The sequence below is a fragment of the Vanessa tameamea genome, chromosome 16 (assembly GCF_037043105.1).
Source record: "Vanessa tameamea isolate UH-Manoa-2023 chromosome 16, ilVanTame1 primary haplotype, whole genome shotgun sequence".
Lineage (NCBI taxonomy): Eukaryota > Metazoa > Arthropoda > Insecta > Lepidoptera > Nymphalidae > Vanessa > Vanessa tameamea.
Window position 1 is genome coordinate 4,452,982 of NC_087324.1, and position 22,926 is coordinate 4,475,907.

The 22,926-nt window shown below is 31.6% G+C and overlaps 2 protein-coding genes across 2 annotated transcripts in view; both read left to right on the plus strand.

Moving 5' to 3' along the window:
• Positions 1–22,926, plus strand: part of LOC113393894 (serine/threonine-protein kinase RIO1) — a 208,745-nt gene that overhangs the window by 56,372 nt on the left and 129,447 nt on the right. The gene's annotated exons all lie outside the window — the stretch shown is intronic.
• The window catches only part of LOC113393947 (collagen alpha-1(XVIII) chain-like), a 163,926-nt gene that overhangs the window by 50,743 nt on the left and 90,257 nt on the right, over positions 1–22,926 (plus strand). The window contains exon 2 of the mRNA XM_026631074.2: positions 10,445–10,480. Coding sequence (XP_026486859.2) covers positions 10,445–10,480 — 36 coding nt within the window. The remainder of the gene's footprint in view (positions 1–10,444; positions 10,481–22,926) is intronic.

Below are 22,926 nucleotides of genomic sequence, written 5' to 3' on the forward strand. Positions count from 1 at the left end.
AATAGTGTATCAAAATACTCTCATACACAAACATATTAAATCCTAAGCAATTCTATATGAGTCTCTTTTTTTCGGTAGGCGAACGAGCGCATGGGCCACCTGATAGTAAGTGGTCACCAGCGCCCATCGACAATGGCGTTGTAAGAAATATTAACCATTCCTTACATCACCAATGCACCACCAACGTTACGTCACCAAGTTACGTCCCTTGTGCCTGTAGTTACACTGGCTCAATCACCCTTTAAACCGGAACACAACAATACTGAGTACTGCTGGTTGGCGGTAGAATATCTGATGAGTGGGTGGCACCTACCCAGACGGGCTTGCACAATGCCCTATCACCAAGTCAGTATTATAATAAGTGTCTTCATACATTTATTATATATGTATATATTTTTTGTATACAACCATTCTTGGACGTCTTGGAGTTAACTGGTGGAATACTGTGGTTTTATTATGTCTATCTTCACCCTCATAAGCAAATATACTTAAGAATAATAACTATATGTACGTGTTTATATGTATTTTAATATTTGTTTTAAATTAACTAAAGAAGCGAAAGGTCAAAACTACCGATCCGATAACGTATTAATATACATCATCAGATCATTGAAATACAATGAATATTTGATTGTATTTCAAAGTTACGGGTAAGTAATCATTACATCTGTACTACTGTCCATGTGTATGCTTAGATCTTTAAAATTACACAACGTACTTTGATGCGGTTTTTTTAATAGATAGATTGATTCAAGAGGAAGTTTTATCAGTGTTTGTACATGCACAATATAGTAGAGAAACACTAGATAATTTTAGAGGTTTCTAAAGTGATGTCATAAATGAACACTTTTTTTGCGCTTACATTGCAAATGCTGGCTGAACCCTACGATATAGTTAAAATAATGAACTACAGTATTGTACACTTCAAAGATCTTCAAAAAAGTCCGCAATGGTTATTTCTATATCTTAGGAATAAACCACAATTAACATTTTTTATCCTTTAGTTTTTTCAACAAATAATGGCTTATTTGCGAAGCGATTTTGAGCAATACAGCATTGATCTTTATCCAATTAAGTACCTTAAATACATTGTACATTTAATATAAATGAAAATTGCTTCTTAAAGCATATAATTTAAATGTAAATTTTTGAAGATATTACAGATTTAAAACGCAGGGACATAGCGGTTTGTATTGTCGAATGACTGAAAAACTGTGAACGTTGTAAGACATTCTGTAGTATATTTAGTATCAGCATTGCACCCGTGCGAAGCCAACCGTGTACAACCAACTGCACAGGATATATTATAGTGAACAGGTGTGTGCGTTAACATAGATGCACGCTCTATTCCGTCCCTCTCATAATTCAATGAAACGGCAAATCGGAGCCCCAAGTACTTAGGCGCAGGATCAACGGATTTACGTGTTTTCCGAGGCCCGGGAATGTACACAATTTTAACTTCTAGACTTTGGGCTGTTACCAACCTGGGGCTTGAACTTAGAACCTCGAAATCCGTGGCCTAATATCGAGCCTCTAGACCAACTAGGTAATCACTATCAATCAACTATATAAGTGTTAGATTATAGTAACTAACTTAATCCAAAATCTCCCGTTGTTTGTTATTGTAACATATATACACCAAACGTTATTTATTTACGGGCCATTTGTTTGTTATCAATCGTTTATACAATAAAGATTACATTTACCCTTCCACCGGTCGCTTCCGCTTGAAAGTTAAGAAGTTTATCTAAATATAACTCGATATATTCCATTTTATACGCATGCTTGTAGCTCTTTTGGTTAAGTGCGTAGTGACGTTGATGTCCTCCTGGTCATGATGACAAGCTATCTCTGCAATATATATGCAAACACAAGGGTACTCTCTATTCCCTTACTCCAAATATACCTTGCTCGTAAAAAAAATATGCTCGTAATCCGATACGACTCATCCGACTTGTCCAAAACGAGTTCGGGCTTAGAACTACGGCTTAACGAGCTTTCCTAGACACAGTACTATACTTTATTTTATGATATAATTAAACGAATGGATAAATGGCCCACCACCCGGAGGAGTCACCACCACCATAAAAATTTGCGCTGCAACAATTATTGACCATTCCTTACATCACCAATGCGCCACCATCCTTGGGTCCTAAGATGCTCTGTCCCTTGTGCTTGTAGATACAGTGGATCTCTCACCTTTCAAACCGGATCACAAAAATACTAACTGCTGCTGTTTGGCGGTAAAATAGCTGATAATAGGATGGTATCTACTCACAATTCCCAGACTCCGAGCAAATACTGAGAAAATCTGGACTCAAACTATTTCCTAATATATTATTATCATTGATAATACTTGGTGTATGGTCCCAGGACCGCCGGATCTCCGACCTTATAAGTTAGACCGTATGGTTCGTATCTCGTATCTTATAAGGTCTCGACCTTATAAAATACGGTACCTGTAAACTGCCTCGGCTGTCAATATCTGTATATTGTACGTATGATTAATGACTATATATTTATATACAATTTGTAAATAAAAATATTCTTGATCCAAATAAATTTAATTATTAATTTTATTATTGGAGAATATGAAATATGTGTTATATTTCAGGCATGTTATTTGATTGTTGATATAAAAAATAAATTGACAAAAACAAAACCAAAATATAAATAAAAACAAAAAAAAATAAACCACTACAGGGCACGGGGCGCATTCAACCATGAACGTTTTGAATTGAATTGATATGAATGTACAACAACGAATTCGAATAATAAACAATACGGTTTTCAATGGAAAGTGAGACTGCTAAGTCTCTAATACTTATTCAACAACATCCTAACTAACATAATAAATGCGAAAGTAAGTTGATATTATCTTATATAAATTGTCAGGGGTTAAGAATATGCCCAGCACCTGGCTGGAAACTAGTGCTTCATAAAATATCAAGGACAGAAGTTGCTTTAAAAATATATCAAAAGAAGAAATATCGTTATTATATTGTACTAGTTATCACCGGCAATTTCGTTTTTCACTTTACTATTCGTCAGGTGTTATGTATGAAAACTATATGTTTTTTCAGGAGGTTCAAACTTTAATACCATATTTATCAAATTCGTTCATTAGTTTGGCCGTAAAAGAGCAACAGACATACCGACAAAATTACTTTCGATTTTATAATAATTATATATAAAACATGTACTACTATAGCACCTGTATAAAATTTTGAATTTGATTGTTGTTGCTATACAGTTTGAAGCGCGCATTATTTCCTTCCTTCACGATTTTAAATAAAGTTCGCCCGAAAGAGATCGTTAGAAACGATAAGACGGCCTTTGCGTGTTAATTTGCTGTTTTTTTAGCTTGTACACCTACTGTGTGCAATTAAAACTTCTCAAAAATAAACCATAATTCAGTAACGATACAAATATATTTCTTTAAGTGTGAGTTATTTATTTAATTAATAACCTGAAGGGGTGGCTTTAATGACGTAAGGCATGGTCATATTATCAAATCAAATTAAAACGCACAATTTATTCGAGTCGGCTCATACGATCACATTTGAATTGTTATTTGACAGGATTATATTAAATATTCTTCAATGCTTTTATAAGAGCCTACTTGAATACTACATTGATTTGATTTGCTCAATAACTTACCATCATAACATGGCACTTAAGTATATAATAATAAAGTCTAAACCACCGGTATTATTCATACATTATTATTCACAAACACCTGTTAAACAGAGTTCAGTTTGCTCCGATATGAATTCCTGATATTACTATATAATCCAAGCTCGAAGCCATATTCGCTACCCTACTTATTAATTCAGTTAACACCAAATCGCTTGAGGTTTGAACTACAAGTCTTGTATCGCTAAAGTTTAAATGTATATGGAAGCGATGTATCAAAACACGCCGAAGAACCGACTTGTTTATGAATGTTTTATTAATTATTTTATAGTTGGAAAACATTATGTACAAATTATTAACACAATTTTAACTCAATTAATAAAAAGAAACATCTTCATTTGAGAGTTGTTTAAATAATAAATGTGCTGCAGATAAATCATTACTTTGATTATGATAATGGAAACGGGCTGTAAATTTACCACTGATGGGCTAAGGTCTCGTCCTCACGAGGTTCGAGAAGGTTTGGCACTTTTTCCACCAAGCTGCTCCAATGCAACTTATATCAAAGTAGTCGACTTCCGACACATGCAAGTTGCATCATGTTTTGTTCGTTTACCTTGTAATAACAATATCAGAAAGCCCTCGAAACAATTTAAATACGTATTTATTGTAATTAATATAACATCCCGATTGGAATGTATGCAATATGAACAATAGCAATATCCGTTCCGTTTTAAAACTGCAACCGGTGGTTTTTTATGATATTGGTAGGCAAGGACATGGGTCACCTGATAGTCACCACCGCCCATAGACAATGGCGCTGAACTAGTCACAAACTAGAACACAAAAATACTGCTGTTTGGATGAATATCTGATGAGTGGCACACACACACACACACACACACACACACACACACACACACACACACACACACACACACACACGCAGTACACAAAGCCCTGCCATCAAGTAAAGTAAGTTCAAACTTCATTCCATTACCACCAGCCAAACGGGCGGACATGGTTCAGATAATAACATACACAAAAACAATGTATTAAAATCAAATATGTCTCAGAGTTTTAATCAAAACATACGTTTCAAATATTTGATTAAAGAAACAGAACTTTAACATTAAGCGAACAAAAAATATTTAACTAGCATAAATTCTTTATTCGATAGGGTTAAACTAGAACAATAACTAAAGCTAGCTATTCATTGGATTGAATATACTATACTATGATATTTCATGCTATGTATCAGTCGAAGGTGAGTAAAGTTACGTAATATGTATCTATGAATAGGCAGACAAAAGTAAAGTTGTACCTTTATCTCTTTCACACCATTAAATTAGTCTAGCAATTTTGTAAGAAATAATGAACAAAGTTTTTTTATGTCTGTCATATGTCATATCATGTCATTCTCTGTCATATTTAATAGTACAATGGAAGCTGCATCTCACTAGCTATGATGTTAAGACCGTGAAGCGTGTATGAAACTCGATACGAGGAATAATACACCGAAGTGATTAAGAAGCCTTGTTATACATACAAGCAACCTTCTAACTGACACTTAAGAAAACACGTGTACTCTTTTAAAATTTAAATAGAAAATACAGAAGTGCAACAGTCTATCAGAAATGTTACTTACACAGATAGCGACCTTGAAATATTATTTTCATCGTAAAGTGCAAAAAGGTTATACTAAAAAAAATATATCTTATAATATAGTCTGTTGTGTAGACGTTAACCCTAAAACAGGCCCTCATGTGAGGGTTAATACAAACGAATCGGAGAGAGTGTAATTGATGCATGTCAATCGAATAGATTACTCTAATCGACCCACGCCCCGCCTACATTGTTTTGTAATAGGAGAAAATATCATAACAAAATATACATACGTGATTCGATTTAACGATTTTTTATCGATTTTATAACATTTCACTATTGAACTGTCATTTTAGTTATATAATAATATTTATCGGTTATGGATGTCGAAATTTATAATCTATTTTGTTATTATCTGTCGATTTACATGTTGAGTATTTTTAATCGACTTGACGTTTTTTAGATTTTCTTAATGTTTTGTTAAGCTAAATATTATCCTTATTAAGTACGTAAGAATTATTAACATTAGGTCCGTTAACAAATAAGAATTAATTTAATATACATAAGTTTTATTTTTCATCTTTCGTGTTATTTATTTTAATTTTAATTCTTCAATTTGGAATAAAATATAATGATCAATATGAGATTTGATTTCACTTGATCTGTCAGTTTGTAGGGGTCAAATATTACACTATAATATTTATAAATAAACTTTTTAAATTTTGTAAATGGTAAATTGATTACATTTCCCGTTATCTTATTATATATGCGTATACCATTGCCCAAAATCGTTCTCTGTACCTATATAACTCTGTAACTATATGCAAACGGACATTAGGGGTTACAAGTTTATTCCTATTTCATGTATTAATAGTATGTATATCTGCTAGAATACTCATCTCTGTCTTTATCAGAGAACGACTAAGGAAAATTTATATGCTAAGTGCATCAATTTACACCATCAATACTTACACTTAAACTACCTGTATAGTGACAGGAAATACAGTTAAAAGCATTCACAGACGCCTAAAGCCAGGTATGTCGACAGCAAGTCTGCAAAATGTTCTATCTTAGAATTTTAATTAATTTAATTACAAATCTAACATCGGTTTTATAGTTAAAATTATAATAAAAAATCATAATGTATCCATTGATTACTAGTAATTACTTTTTAATACATAAACCGCTAGTATCACATACTTTATTTAAAACTCTCCGAGATGTATCATGGACTCTATAATAGACACGCATTAATGAAGATTGAAAGTTCATAAGAAGTGAATGGTAAAGATAAATGGTAAATAATGACTTCTTCATTACTATCGGAAATAACGCTATTAAACTACGGTCACTTGTACGGACTCATTTAGGGCAAAAACAGAACTACGACAATACTGTCTTGCAATTATTTACATCATTACATATTTTTTTTATTAAACACACGTTGTTTTCAAATATTGATGTAATTGTTATCGTATTCCTTCATAAAATACTCCAAAGAAAATTGAGAAATATTCTTATTTAATGTTAAAAGTGAGATAAAAATGAAAACAGTGACCAAAAAACTAGACGAACATTTTCTCTATGGTTAACAATTATGAGAGAAGATTTGCCTTAATTATCATCATCTAATGAAAGATGAAAGCATAATTTTACTTTATATGGAAAGCCTCGCATAGTTTTAAAAGCAGAACATTATAAAGTAGACAATGTAACTATAGGCATAAGAGATATAACATATTAGCTCCCAAAGTATAAGATGGCGATTTATTTATTGGATATAAACATTTTAATCTTTTTTACAGCGCTAGTGTCTATAGGCAATGGTGACCATTTGTTCGTTCGCTTACCTATATGACGACCTCCGTGGTTGAGTAGTGTGTACACCGGTTTTCATGGTTACGCCACTCCGAGGTCCCGGGTTCGATTCCCGGCCGAGTCGATGTAAAAAAAGTTCATTAGTTTTCTATGTTGTCTTGGGTCTGGGTGTTTGTGGTACCGTCGTTACTACTGATTTTCCATAACACAAGTGCTTTAGCTACTTACATTGGGATCAGAGTAATGTATGTGATGTTGTCCAATATTTATTATTTAATATTTAATATTACAAAAAAGTTAGTAAAAAAAGGGGTCGTAAGACAGTCGCCGCGTCTGTATCCGACCTTATCCACAATTATACCGGTAGCCGGAGGTTAAGAGCAAAGTCATCCATCAAACATTATCAACGGGTAGGTCCGTTCAAAAGGGTCAAGCCAGAAGTACGGTTATACATTGATTTAAAATTTTCTCTGGAGAACGTAATAATAAAATGATCAAACATATGCACTTAATCGAATATATCTAAGAGCTTCTCTAATATTAAACGGAAAACTCGTAAAAAATAATTTAGTTAGTTGATTTTATTGTATTAGAAACTTTAAGAAATTGTATAAAAGTAATCAAATTAATCTAAAACTAAAGAATTAAATTGTATAATCTTGTCATATTATTTTTTTAACAGTAATTTGAACATCACTATTTTAAGCTCTTTAAAAGGATAAAAACAACACGGTCCTCACTCCAGGCGTCTGGTTTCCATTGATTTTATTTTTTTATCTTAAGTTCGATCTTACAAAATTGATTTGACTGGGGAACAAAAACTATTTATAGGACATAAAGTAACTTTTATAGTAACGTGGGTGGTCCTTACTATGAATATTTCGTTATTTTTTTTTTCAAAACCGTTAAGAGGATTAAATATTATTATGTACAGATAATAATCACTTAATATTATTTAAAAATCTACTCAATGAAGATTTAAATAATGATCGAATTATTTTGCCACATTTTGAAGTAACTCGTGGATTTTCTGTCATGGAATTTTAACTCTTATTTCGTCGGGATAAAGGCATCTTGTCTTTTTTTATGATATAGGTAGGTGAACACGCAAATGGGCCACCTGATGGTAAGTGTTCACCACCGCTATTGACAATAGCGCTATAAGAAATATTAACCATTCCTTACATCACCAATGCGCCACCAACAAGATGTTATGTCTCTTCGGAAATAGGATCTTTTTCAACTACATGGCCATGGTACTGTAGTTACACTGGTTCACTCACCCTTCACACCGGAATACAATAATACTCGGTAATGCTGTTTAACGGTAGAATATCTGATGAGTGGATGGTACTTACCCCAGGCTTGAAAAACTCGTACTTTTCCAAATTTCAAGACAAATCTCCTCAGATTCGTTTTCAGATTCCATGTAAACATAATAGTACAAGTAATTCTATATAAAATATTATTAAAAAAATAAGCCCATAAAATTGTCTTTCTCTTCCGAATATCAAATTCATGATGATAGAAAGAGAAAAATCTGTGTTTAACACACCCACCAAACAGCATTTATAACACCAGAACAAGTCAATATTTACCATACAAACATATGAAAAAAGGGCCATGAACTGTTACTTTTACTAATAAAACTAGAGCTTGTCATTAGCCCAGTAGCTACCAACTGAAAAATGAAATTAGTAAGAAAAATAAAAAGTAACAGTTTATGGCCCTTTTTTAACTGTTACTTTTACTAATAAAACTAGAGCTTGTCATTAGCCCAGTAGCTACCAACTGAAAAAAGAAATTTGGCAATGAGAAATCGAGGCGAAATTACTGTTGTTATGATTTTACAATTTTTATAACACAAATAACAAATTTATTAATGACAATTGATAGACACGGATAAACTTGTCACCAAATTCCATCCGTTCACCATATATCATTCGGTGACAACGACCATTGTCACCAGCTGAGAGAGCGTTACATTGCTACCAACATAACAGTCAGTCGTTTATGTAGGTTTAAACGAATATAGACCTTATTACATGGGTATAAAAGTAATAAATTCAAAGAGAAGTATAAATAATTTTGTATCGTAAATCTTGGTATATCTTAAGTGTTGTACAGTAACCACGTTCGTAAAATAGTCGAATACTAGATAAATCTTTAACTTATAAAGGTGATATTCATGTTAGTTTAAGAATAAAATTGTAATCTTTATTCATACAGTTTGCTTATAAAATGCATTGCTTTTACATTGTACTATCGTAAGCTATAAATAACATATTTAATACATTTGGAGTTCCCTACTCTATTTGTTTAATATGATTAAGATACAGTGTAAACAAGTCTTTGTAAATTATTTTTGAATCTTTCCTCTCGCTTTCCTTTGATACGTGGGAGTTCTTTCGTGAAAGGGACGGAAGTGTGTAACTGGTCAACTGGGAAGTGCGCGGTGCTACAGTTGGCCTTCAGATGGTACCAACTCATTATTGGAGAGGGTAAAAGGAAAGTAACAGCCTGTAAATTTCCCACTGGTAGGCTAAGGCCTCCTCTCCCTTAGAGGAGAAGGTTTGCAGCTTATTCCACCACCCTGTTCCAGGGGTTTGTGGATTCACAATTGCCAGAATTTCGTCGAAATTAGACAAATGCAGGTTACCTCACGATGTTTTTCTTCACCGCCGATTCCAAGATGATTTATAAACACAAATTTAGTACATGAAAATTCAGTGGAGCTTGCATGGATTTCAACCCGTAATCATCGGTTACGATTCGCGCGTTTTAACCACTGGACCATCTCGGCTCATTCGAGAGTGTTAATATTATTTATTACCAAAATGAGATGTCCGATGTTACACGACACGATTTTTTCCTGTCTTTATTTGAAAGGCACAGTCTTAAAATATCAAGTTTATTCATTTATAATTGTACGTGTTTAAGTATATGAACTCGTTTGTATGTATGTTTTATTATTTAATTTCCAATAAAAGTACCGCGCTCGTTCCTTCTTGATAATTTATAATATTTATACGGAACCTAATTACACGAACGGCTTTAATGTAAGCTTGATATGAATCATATTATGCAAATACAATAATGTTGTAATTATTATTCCTTCTTTGTTCAATGATAAATGAATATTTGCTTATGTAATATAATATGAAATACAAAAATTACATAAATATAGCTGGAATAGTACAAAATAAATGTTTTCTAAATAATCTACACTGTTCCAGACATTAATCAAAAGTTTATGGCCATTTTTTTTTATTATAAAAATATTCCTAATAAAAATTATCGTCTTATTTTTAGGCAAAGATGTGAACGCGGACAAGCTTTGAGTATTCTTTGTGTATTAATAACTTAAACATTTTTTTATTTTCAGATTAAATTTATGTTCGAGACATGGATTAAATTTTGGGTAAGTATAAAACTTTAATATTAAGAGTTTTATTTCGGACTTTTATATAGTTAGAAAAATAGAAAATTATTTTAACATTTAAATGCCTCTAGCTAACAGTCTGAAGCTAAACTAACAAAACTCCTTTAAATCTATAGACTTAAAAAACAACGCTATTTTTCTTAAAAAGTTACAAAGAATTTCAATTAAGATGGCCTAGCAAATATAATTTAATATTATACTTTTTATTAGTTACCTTCTTTCAGAATTTTACGCAGATTTTTTTTAAATTACAAATGTATAGCAGCGGCATAATAGATCATGTCTATATATACTTTACGTTACTAATACTACAAATGTGAAAGTTTTGATGGATGGATATTAGTTTCTTAATCAAGCTAAGATGAACGGATCTGAATGAAATTGGACACAGAGGCAGTATAGAAGACAGTATAGTCTCACATAGATTACCTTTTAGAATGTACTTATCTGCACCCGCTGCTTCGCTCTAGTGTAGAAGGTAGCTTATCATAAATAAAATTATTGAATCATTAAAAAATAAATTGATTTATTATTATTACAATATAAAACAAACTTTTTTTTCTTTTTCAAATATTAATATGCAATTAGATATTTATTATGCGAAGTATGAATAGATTCCAGATATTTTTTTTACATTCGCCTTTCAATAAAACGATTAATCACGACATCGAAGATAGAATTTGTTCCAAGATTGTTCATCAGAGTCAATTTGCGGTGAAATTAACTGGAAACTCTATTCAGAAAGTTGGCGAGTTCGGGGATGTTGGACGTAATGGACTTAACGCCCCTGCGACGTTCTATCTGCAAAACAAAAGACCTATTGTTTCGAGGTCTTCCTGTTAAGATTCGATCGTCTTTGCACACTGAAGATGTTTTGCGTACGTTTAATATAACGCTATAGTGTGATATATGTTTAATACCAATTGTTCTAAACAACTGATGCAATTAAACGATTTTATATATAAGTAAAATAAACATACCTATTTAATATATATTGTTATATATATACTTATAATATTATTTAATTTATATTAAATAAGTTAATTAAACTTCTTATGTAATCGAATGCTTACTTTAAGTGTCAGCGTATCGATGTTTGAGGTGAAACAATATTTAAGCGTTCCATTATTACTCAAAAAACTGCAAAAATAAATATTTTCACGACCCATCAAAACAACACATGCAAATAACAATTAAATATACCGCTTAGAGCTATTTGTACATACTGAAGATTGTGTTCTATAAATGTTATTTATTAATTATTATTCGAAATAAAACTATTTCTTTTTTATATATATTCTTAATATTTTTTTGAAATTATGCTACAGCTAAATACTATCCTCGTTATATAAATAAACGATTATCCGCCCGCCATATTTCAGTGGGTCGGCGGAAACGTTCTTCGTTTAACAGCACTACAGTGCGGAAGAGGCCCAAATGATGCTAGAAACACGAATGTTTAATTGGACAAGTTAATTCTTATTTGTATTGTTAGTTTAATTAATACAATAAATTGTATAAAGCTAGTACAGAATAGAACAAGTATTTTGGACCTTATATAGAAACTATATATGGCATTATCGATATTGATAATTTCCTGTGTCTACGATAGACCCGATCGAAATCTATTCACAATTACAGATCGTTAAACAATAATGATTTTTTAGTCGATGATATATATCCGCAAAATTCGTATAATCGAGATATTTCGATATTAAATCCATGAAATTCAATGACGTGACAGTTCAACGTCTGGGCAATTTTGACGTTTAAGGGTGCGCTCAGAAAGTGTGTTCCAAATAATAATTTCGTGCAGGACTACTAATTAGTTTATTTATATTTGTTTACATACTGGAATGTTTTATAAATAAAAGACAAACAATAATAGGACTTAAATTCAGTTAGAAGAATATATACTCTGATTTTAATATCGATACTTTTAACCAGTTTGCTCAAGTTCGAATGATGAGACCAGTGTAATTACAAACTCAAATTATATAACATCTTAGATCGCGTGGCTTGACGTTGAAGATATTTCGTTTTTGGAAGTGTTAATTTTATTTATATTTTTATTTAAAAATGGTAGGCAGACGAGACACATTTTCTGCGTAAGTGATTTTCTGGCTACCAAAATATTGACCAAAGTCACCAATTAATTATTGGTACTAAAATGTTGTCTGTTGAATACAGAAATACAACGCATACTACACGGTGACAGAATATATGAAATCGATATATCGATGACTAACTAATAAATTGAAATGAACGCATTCTAGCCATTAGAGCATCTCGACATAACAGAAATATAATAATATATTTAACTATTACAAAATTCAATGTAATCAGCTAGCAATACTAACTTCTACTTTGACATTAGAGGCTGGGAAATTTTATTTTATTGTGCTGCTAAATGAGATGGTTATACACACACATAAATAACACTTATATTTGTGTACGAATATTTTAAAAAGTACTTTAAAAGTGATGTCTTTGAAATACAGTTCATTAACAACCTTTAAATTCTTTGTCAATACTTAATAAACCAAATACGTTCCATAAAAATAATTGGGGTAATCCATTAAGGTTTAGAATCTTATCTTTAAAGGGAAGCTGCTCTCTACTTATTACTAGTCCGTCGATAGCTATAAATCCGGTCACAAGACGTACTTAGTTAGTCGACGGCTTACGATTACTTATATTTATTTATGTACATATTTTATGGAGATACACATCTCTGTAAAACATTGTGTAAGATTATGTATCAAGTAACTTTTTTCCTAAAGTAAAAAAAAAAAAAAAATATTTTTCGATGATTTTGAATAAAAGAAATAGTTTGTCTTAAAATTGTTTCCTTAATGAAGGCTAAATAGCACTCGGTTAGTAAATTTAACGAAAACCCATCAGTCACCAATCGTTTTTCGGTTGTGATTAACGAACCGTTAAAGTTATTCCTAAACGTAACATCATATGTATTGTGTGTATGTTTTACTCAATCGATATTAGATAATCTTTAAACTTAACGATTTCTCATTACATTACATTAGCAGCCTGTAAATTTCCCACTACTGGGCTAAGGCCTCCTCTCCCTTTGAGGAGAAGGTTTGGAGCATATTCCACCACGCTGCTACAATTCGGGTTGGTGGAATACACATGCGGCAAAATTTCGTTGAAATTAGACACATACAGTTTTCCTTCACCGCCGAGCACGAGATGAATTATAAACACAAATTAAGCAGATGAAAATTCAGTGGTGCCTGCCTGGGCTTGAACCCGAAATCATCGGTTAAGATGCACGCGTTCTAACCACTGGGCCATCTCGTCTCTTCCAGTCTAGTCTCTCATACTGAGTAAGAATACAAAAATATTTACGAAACGGAAAAAATTTGAGGAGTGATCCCATTGTTATATGTAGATGGTAGATGACACATTCCTTTTGGGTCGAGATACGATCTCATAGGACACACGCTCAGGTCGGACATCATTTGGAACGCGATGACCTACATTTCCAAGCAGGCTTATTTGATCTGTCTATTGCTGTTTGCAGAGCCACCGTCACGAGCCAACAGTGGTTACGCAGTTATATAAAAAAGTGTCGCATTGGAAATAGTCCTCCAATATTTTTCAGGCACTAAAACATTACAAGATATATATATATTTTTAATTAATAATTTAATTAAAATTATTTTTTTAATTATGTTAATATTTTTTCCTCTAGCTTTCCTGCAATCTGTGGGAGAGTTTTTTTTTTTTTTTTTAAATGGAATCGAAGTTTGTTCCTGGAAGGAAGCCGGGATTCCTGTCAAATAGTGCTAACCCATTTTCCGTGAGAATAAACGTTAATATTCCTTATTAACGAGGTGTGATTGGTGCTTGTGAACATCTGACATATTACAGATCACACATACAACACACATAGACATAAATTCTAATTCTGTAACTTACCTTCTCTCTCTCTATTTACTTCTAATTGGAACAGATAGTCTGGTAAAAAAAAAATGTGACTGAACCGTTTGATTCAATCTATCACAAATTATAATTCTCCTTTAAATATGTTATTATTGAATATTGCGAAAAATAAGTAAAATATCTATATTAAAAAAAATTTTTTTTTTTTTTGCAATTCATATTTGCTTCGTTTCAGTACCAAGTATGTTCTTGTTTCGTTTCATTAGAATACAGTGTAAATAAAAGTAACCAAGTGAGTAATAGTATTGTTATAGTGTTAGCCCAGAGGACGTCGTTTATCAAAACGTCGCCTTGGACAGGGATGATTTAACGTGAGATATAGCGACTTTGAATCGAGGTATTTTCATTGCAATATCAAGAATAAATCTCTCAAAGCGAACGAACGGATGTCTGCAAATGTGAACTTATTTTCTTGTACAACATCTATTATCGTACAGTGTAATTTTTTTATGTAAAAATATTAATTCAAATAAATTAACTATTACAATTTTATTTTGAAAAAATCTAGCTTGAATTAAGTTCTTTAATTCTAAATTTTGCCTTGTACTACAAATAAAATACAAGGTTAATTATATTATCTTATTTTCATTTAAATCTCATTTACACAAACGCAATCGTATTATAAGAAATCATATCAAATTGGTCCCTTAAAAAGTTCACCACTCACCAAAGTTGAGTCTTTTTAAATGACCCGTGTAATATATTATTCCCACCAGCATACTGCAAGAAACGAATGGCCTATAAATATGATCAATTTCACCACATTAAGTATCTCATGAAATGGTTCGTTTGAAATTATTTTTGATTTACTAACAGCTACGACGTATGTAGTAGTTTTTATACCCATTTAATGTTAATTGACTTTGCGTTATATAGTACGTTTTATAATACATAATAACTTTTATTTTAAAATTTGTTACTCATAATGTCATAAATAAATAAATATTGGACAACATCACATACATTACTCTGATCCCAACGTAAGTAGCTAAAGCACTTGTGTTATGGAAAATCAGAAGTAACGACGGTACCACAGACACCCAGACCCAAGACAACATAGAAGACTCGGCCGGGAATCGAACCCGAGATCTCGGAGTGGCGTACCCATGAAAACCGCTGTACACACTACTCGACCACGGAGGTCATCACTCGACCACGGAGGTTGCCGTCAAAAATATCATAAACCGGCTATCAAATAAAATCAAGCTAATTCAATTAAACAATACTCCACACATACATTCTTTTGGAGGAAGTAAAGAGCACGATGAATATAAATTAGATTTTTCTACGAACAAGATGAATTGGAAATATAAATGATATATTCGAGAAATTCTTTACCTTTAAATTAACGAAGCACTTCTGAACAAAAACTTTTTATAAGGAAAATAATCTAACCTAATCACTTATATTGGCCGATTTACTTTTCATAATATTTTTCGAAGCAATGACCTCCTTACCGAATTCCACCGATCCACAATCACAAAGAAACTAACCAATGGTTGAAAACACTAATAACCTTATATATCTTTTTCGAGGCACGATGTTGAAATTATGAGCAGCCGAATATATAATACCTTTTAGTGTCCTGTGATGGAACCCCAGCCTAAAACGAGGCGTTTTTTTCTAAAAAGTACTCTTTTAATGAATAATAAAATTTATTTATTAATTTAGTCCTAATAAACTTTTTAAATTTTGTAAATGGTAAATTAGTTACATTTCCCGGTATCTTATTATATATGCGTATACCATTGCCCAAAAACGTTCTCTGTACCGTATGCAAACGGAAAGTAGGGGTTACAAGTTTATTCTTATTTCTTGTATTAATAGTAAGTATATCAGCATAGTAAGTATATCATAAATATATTGTGAAGCTGCCATTAATACACCTATTTCTTTAAATTTTTCGCGTAATCATCATTCAATCATGAAGAAAAAAACATTTTATTAGGATCTTAGAAATCGGACGTTCCTTTTTCATACGTTTTTCATCCACCGATATGTTAGCGTTAAAACCTGACCACCAGTTGCCCTATCAATAAGAAAAGATCTATATAATATTAACACTTTAAATTAAGTAATTAAAGCTTATAAAAATTGACATCAATGTTTTTTATACCCTTATATTTTCGTTAAAGTATTATCCAAAATTATTTTAATAAAAAAAGTAAATAAATCTAAAAGGGAGAGAGATAGATCTTCCTTGTAGTAAATAAACGTTTGAAATCATCTAACTACCATAACCCAGTCATAGAAACGTCTCTTTGACTTAATCCTACGACCACTAACTTGACATATGATTCATGCTACTGTTGAATAAATGTCCCTTTGAGGTAACGATATATTCACGGTACAATAATCCTTATGATTTTATAATAAGGTCGAAATTTCCTTGAAATTATAATTAAATATCACGATTATAATAATAGTTATTTAATCAATAATGAAATATACATAAGTATTACTTAAATGGCGGTAAGTAATTTATGCCGTTTTTGAGTTACGATTAACAATCCGTTAAAATATTTTCTATAAGTTATTTCATCATAGACTTCGAAACTTACGAATTTTTTATCAAGATACTATTTTAAAATAAAACTTATAAAAAAGTTTGTATGTACGCTTCAAATAAAAACTAAACAATTTCCAACACGAATGAAATTGCGATAGAACCACTATGGAACTATATCGCAAAAATAGTAACAATATGATCAAAATTCACGACAAAAGGTGATATCCGCAAATATTTGTATTATATATAAGCTTATATATTACTGTCTGTCCCGCAAAACTTCGCGTTTATTCAAAAAATTTTTAAGAAATTTCGAAACCTATGACATGTTTCGTTTTGATTTCATTTCATTGTAAACTACAAGTCATTCATCTACATTTGGCGCCAAAACGATGAAACCTCTTTCAAATATTTTTTTAATATCAAATAGTAAACATTATTTCAGTTACAATTGGAGTTTGTCGGAAACAACTCACTTTAATTTTATTTACGTTTTTAATTTTTTTTCTTATACAGCCGTCGTACCGCTCTCTAACCGGCCTGTCACTTTTTTCCACTCTCAAAAATTAATGATTTGTTAGTAAATTGCAATCAAGAATCCTCTTTATTTTTTTACACATCTACGGCTCGAGCTCTTCAAAATGAGACCATAGCCGATATTTATGTGCAGCTATCGTCCCATAATCACTGGGACAAAAATCGGCTGACGCTATTAATATATAAGATTTGTACCTTAGAATTGAGAGCTTCAACCCTCTGAAGTTAAAGTACAATTCAAAGATATGACGTTTCATAAACTAAATAGCACTGATCGAAATTGAACCAGAAAATAAATTTCAATTTAATTCAAATACGTATTTAATTTTATAAATAAAAACGATTACTACATTCGAAAAACAAAAGAAGACCCACGAACATCTCAATCTAAATTAATAAAACATCTTGCTAATAGGTTCCGAATAGCCGACACAATAGTTACACAAAAAGCAAGAATCGTATCTGATACGCGAGACAGAGAAAGGGATAACATCCTCCTCTACTATTCGTCATCTGATCGTTCACAACAATCTATATGCATCCTTGTCTTACTTCATATCACATCAGACACACTTCATCTATGTGTTGTTTTACTTACTGGTAGGGCTTTGTTCAAGCCCGTCTGGGTAGGTACCACCCACTCATCAGATATTCTACCGCCAAATAACAGTAATCTGTATTGTTGTATTCCGGTTAGAAGGGTGAGTAAGCCAGTGTAATCACAGGCACAAGGGACATGACATCTTAGTTCCCAAGGCTGGTGGCGCATAGGTGATGTAAGGAATGGTTAATATTTCTTACAGCGCCTTTGTCTATGGACGGTGGTGACCACTTATCATCAGGTGGCTCATATGCTCGTCCGCCAACCAATGCCATAAAAAAAATACACTTTATCTATGTATCCTAAGTAATCCTCCACCCCTTTACGCTCATGCTCAATAATCTTTTTTTATGTCATATTATGTAAAGGTTAAAATATGTCATTAGTTACACGGCAATACACAAAAATATGTGGTAAACACTCGTCCTGTTTTGTTAATTCTAGTATTTGCTTCGGGACAGGTAATTATTAACATACTCCCAAGCGCTCATATTATTCAGAAAACAATAGAGGCGTGTTTCTGACAGTCCATTAAGCAACGGCGATCAAATGCGGGGCGATGCCGGCTTACCAATGATTTATGAACAAAATATATCAATACTAGTGTTTACACTCGGCTTCGAATAATCAACATTTTACTTAACGGATTACTGTGACATTTATATTTCATGTTTTGTAGTTTATCTAGTAACTGTAGGTTATTGTGTAAGAAGTCGTAACTCACCGCATAACACGAGCGTCAAATGACAGAATGTGATATGCTACATTGACTATGATTATTATAAAGTTTATAGGATACAAGTATCAAAATGGTGTATCATTGTAAGTAAGCTGTCAAAAATTTACGAGTGAGATACGAAATTAATCCTTAAAGAATAACACTGCTGGATAGATTTTTGACGTAAAATATCTATTAACGTACGTTGTGTTTAAGACGCATGCTGACGTATGTCGTAAATGCAATCGGCATGATTCTCACTTATGCCATCATGGCGCCTCTCCCCGTCGCTCAACTGGATTTGCGTATGTTAAATAGTTCTTTCAATAATCATCAATTTTCATATCTGCTGAAGGTCCCGTGACGAATATTTTTTCACATTATAATATATTATTTTTAAATATGAAAAAAAATGTTTATACTTTTGTTGTATATAAATAATATTAATTACAAATCTTAATTAAACAAGTAAATTAAGTTGAGCTTATCACAATAAGCGATCTCTTCCAGTCAACCTTTGTGGTACTGAGAGGGAAATTAATCGTGAGGGGTAATTATAAAATGTTATACCAACTAAAATAATAATTAAAACAGCTTATAACAAAGCCATATTACAATTATTAAATAAATATAATAAATGAAAATATATATATAATTTAGTATATAAACAATAAGAAAAAACTAATATGTAAAACAACCATTGATATCAGTTCACACGCCCAAGCGTTTGCACAAACACAGGTATACTCCTTTAAAGTATTCGGTCTTATTCGGTCTTAAATCAAAGACTAAACGTTCTACCCTAGCAAGGGTGGGCGAACATTGCCAGTTTCCAAATATAACAATTTAAAAACCTTAAGTATCTCCTTCTTAACTATCCACTAGAAAACGCATGCAGCAAAATGTAAAACATTATTCCTGAGTTCATCAGTGAAGACAGACAGACAGATAAATATTATTGTAAACATATATTACAAGCTTTTAATTAGCTTCAGTTAATTTGGAACCGTTTCTGATCGTCGCGTCAATATGAAATGGTGCAAGTATGCATTGTAATTCGAATGATAATATAATATGTTCGACGTTATCCATAGCTGGATCTAATGATGGAGTACTTGTTGATTTCCTGGCAGAAGCGTAACATACATATATAATTGTATTTAACTAACATGACTGTAATTTTACATGTTGAAAAAGAGTAACTACTGAGTTTAGTGCTGGTTCTACTCGGTAGAATATACATTCCAAACCGGTGGTAGCTTTATTTAAAATAGTTGTTTTAAATAACGATTCAAGAGTGCTTGTAAAAGCCTACTTGAATAAAGTATATTTTGGTTTTGATTTTTGATTTTTTTATTTCTTTTCAATAACTTCTCGCCTCTCACTCTCTCTAACTGAGTTTACTTTAAGGTACATTTTTTTTTTAGTTTTTGAAATAGTTCATTTATATTGTTGTGTGACTTATTTATTTTAGTACAGACTACTCATAATATCATAAGAGGTACATATTATATACTATTGTAGTACTTCTTTATAGTATAGGTAGGCGGACGCGCAAATGGGCCACCTGATGGTAAGTGACCACCACCGCCCATAGTCATTGGTGCTGTAAATTTAATGTAACGTCCTTTGTAACTGTAGTTATACTGACTCAATCACCCGTCAAACCGAAACACAACAAGGAATCGTACAGCGATACATAGTAATTTGTATAATATCAGATGAGTGAGCAAAGCCCTGTCTCCAAGAATCTTGGATCACCAGTAATTTTGAATTAATTTGATTTCTATTTTAATTTTTATTATCTCTTCCTTCTTCTTCATTTAATCCCGTGTTCGTGATTTCTATCATTTTCATCCGTATTTTTTTTTAAATTATAATAATAATAACTTTACTGGAAAGAAAAAGTGTCAAAATTTTGAGTAATTCTTCTGTCTTTTAAAATAGCCATTTGCCTGTAGTATGGATGACAGTGTCCTCCCCATTAGGTACAAACAGTTTTACAATAGTTTAATTTACGTTCATACGTGACATATTATGTATGTATATAAAGGAATTAAAAAAACAAAAAAATGTGTGTGTGTTTGTGTGTGTGTTTGTGTGTGTGTGTGTGTGAGTGGTGTTTGTGTAGTGTGTGTGTAAGTGGATTTTGTGACCATGTTTGTATGTGTACAAGTGTCAGTGAGCATTTGTGTGAGTTCGAACTATATGCGATTATAGTCAACCATTATTTTTTCAACGGTCTCATAATCAAAGTCATGCAGTCAATTTTTGATGACTTTTTTATTTCGTGGTTATTAAAATAATAATAATGTGCTCAATTGGATTTCGGAAAATCTTCTTTTAATTTCTCTATTCTTACGTTCTTCAAATTTTATACCACGACGTTATTCAAATTTACATTCCTACATGCGATTTAAGTTGACATTTCGTATGGATTAAACCGTTGAACTAAATTTAATATAATATCGTTTCAATTAAATCTTATACCGTAAAAGTTTGACTGATTCCATGTATGAAAAGTTGCCAGTTGTTATTAAAAAGTACATGTTTATTTCATTTAATAAAAGGCAAGTTTGGATAATAACATTATAATATAAAATATCATATTATATTGATTATTATATTATTATATTATATGGAGTTTATATTATATTATATTATAACTATTATTATGAAATGTTTTTGATACATTGTAATTAATACGTGAATTGATATAATTACGAACTTTACTCATACCGACAAACTGATTAAATTTATGTATTCGTGTCAATACAAATGTGATGACCCGTTTACATCTTACTAATATAATGTCTATCTGTTAGTAGATCTGATTTTTTGTTATTAATTTAACGTCGAGTTCTAACTTCCATACGTGAACGAACCTTCGCGTATCGATAAAACAGTCAATTTCTTCGCTCTTTTATTTCTTTAGAAATTGAATATAAATAAAAACATTTATGGTTTAAATGGGTGGATGAACAATTTATCATCTGATGTTAAGTGGTATTAATGCGACGAAAAAATTTTTTTTGTTAATTATACGCACAATTCACCACCGACTTTATGAACTGAATTTATGAACCCTTATGCCTGTCGTTATACTTGCTTACACATCATTTAAACCAGAACACAAAAATACCAAGCATTGCTGTCGATCTTGCACAAAGCCCTACCGCTAGTTAATGTTATAAATTAAACAAAATTTGACGTTTATAGGAAAATGTACACCTTTTCCTATAAACGTCATATTCAAATATATATATATATGTTCTATTTTATATCACATTAAAATCAATAAATGAATGGAAGAATGACTTGAATGCAATATTCCATGCGTTAAAGAACCTTCGCGTATCGATAAAACAGTCAATTTCTTGGCTCATCTATAGAACAATTTTTATTATATTTGTAATATATCTAGAACACATTTCACTTTAGAATACATTCTCAATACCATTTCAATCGAGGATTTTCCTTCCATAAAATCGACAGCACACCTCAAGAGAATACAAAGAAATTTATACATTCGACTCGGTATATCGGTAGATTGAAATAGTAATACCGCTGTAGACAGTGCGGGTTACGAGAGATTTACATTTAAAAAATCTTACACTGAAAACAGATAAAAATCTCTTGCAGTGATTGTGGTTGTTATTTGACTATGAATTTATTTTTTTGTATAATTTTATGAATAAAATTTATTGTTATCGATACTAATATTAATATATAAAGTTTAGTAAAGTTTGTAAATGACTGGGCAAAGGCCAATTCTCCTGTTGATGATAAGGTTTCTAGTTTTTCCACCACGCTGTTCCATTCGGATTGGGCGTAATGTCGCAAATTTTACTTTGATTATTTATTGTATTGATGGGTCGTTTTGTACTACCGGAAATTCGTATTCAATTTTGTTGCTACATTATAATATTCGCACGCTCCATCCGGCTTTTGTATTGTAAACTGAGATTACAAAATATAACTTCTATATATCGTATATTAATGAGTATAAAATTAATTATTTTATTAAGATAAATAAAAAAGTAATCAAATATTTTATATATTATTTTACTTTATACACAAGTTAAAAATAAATT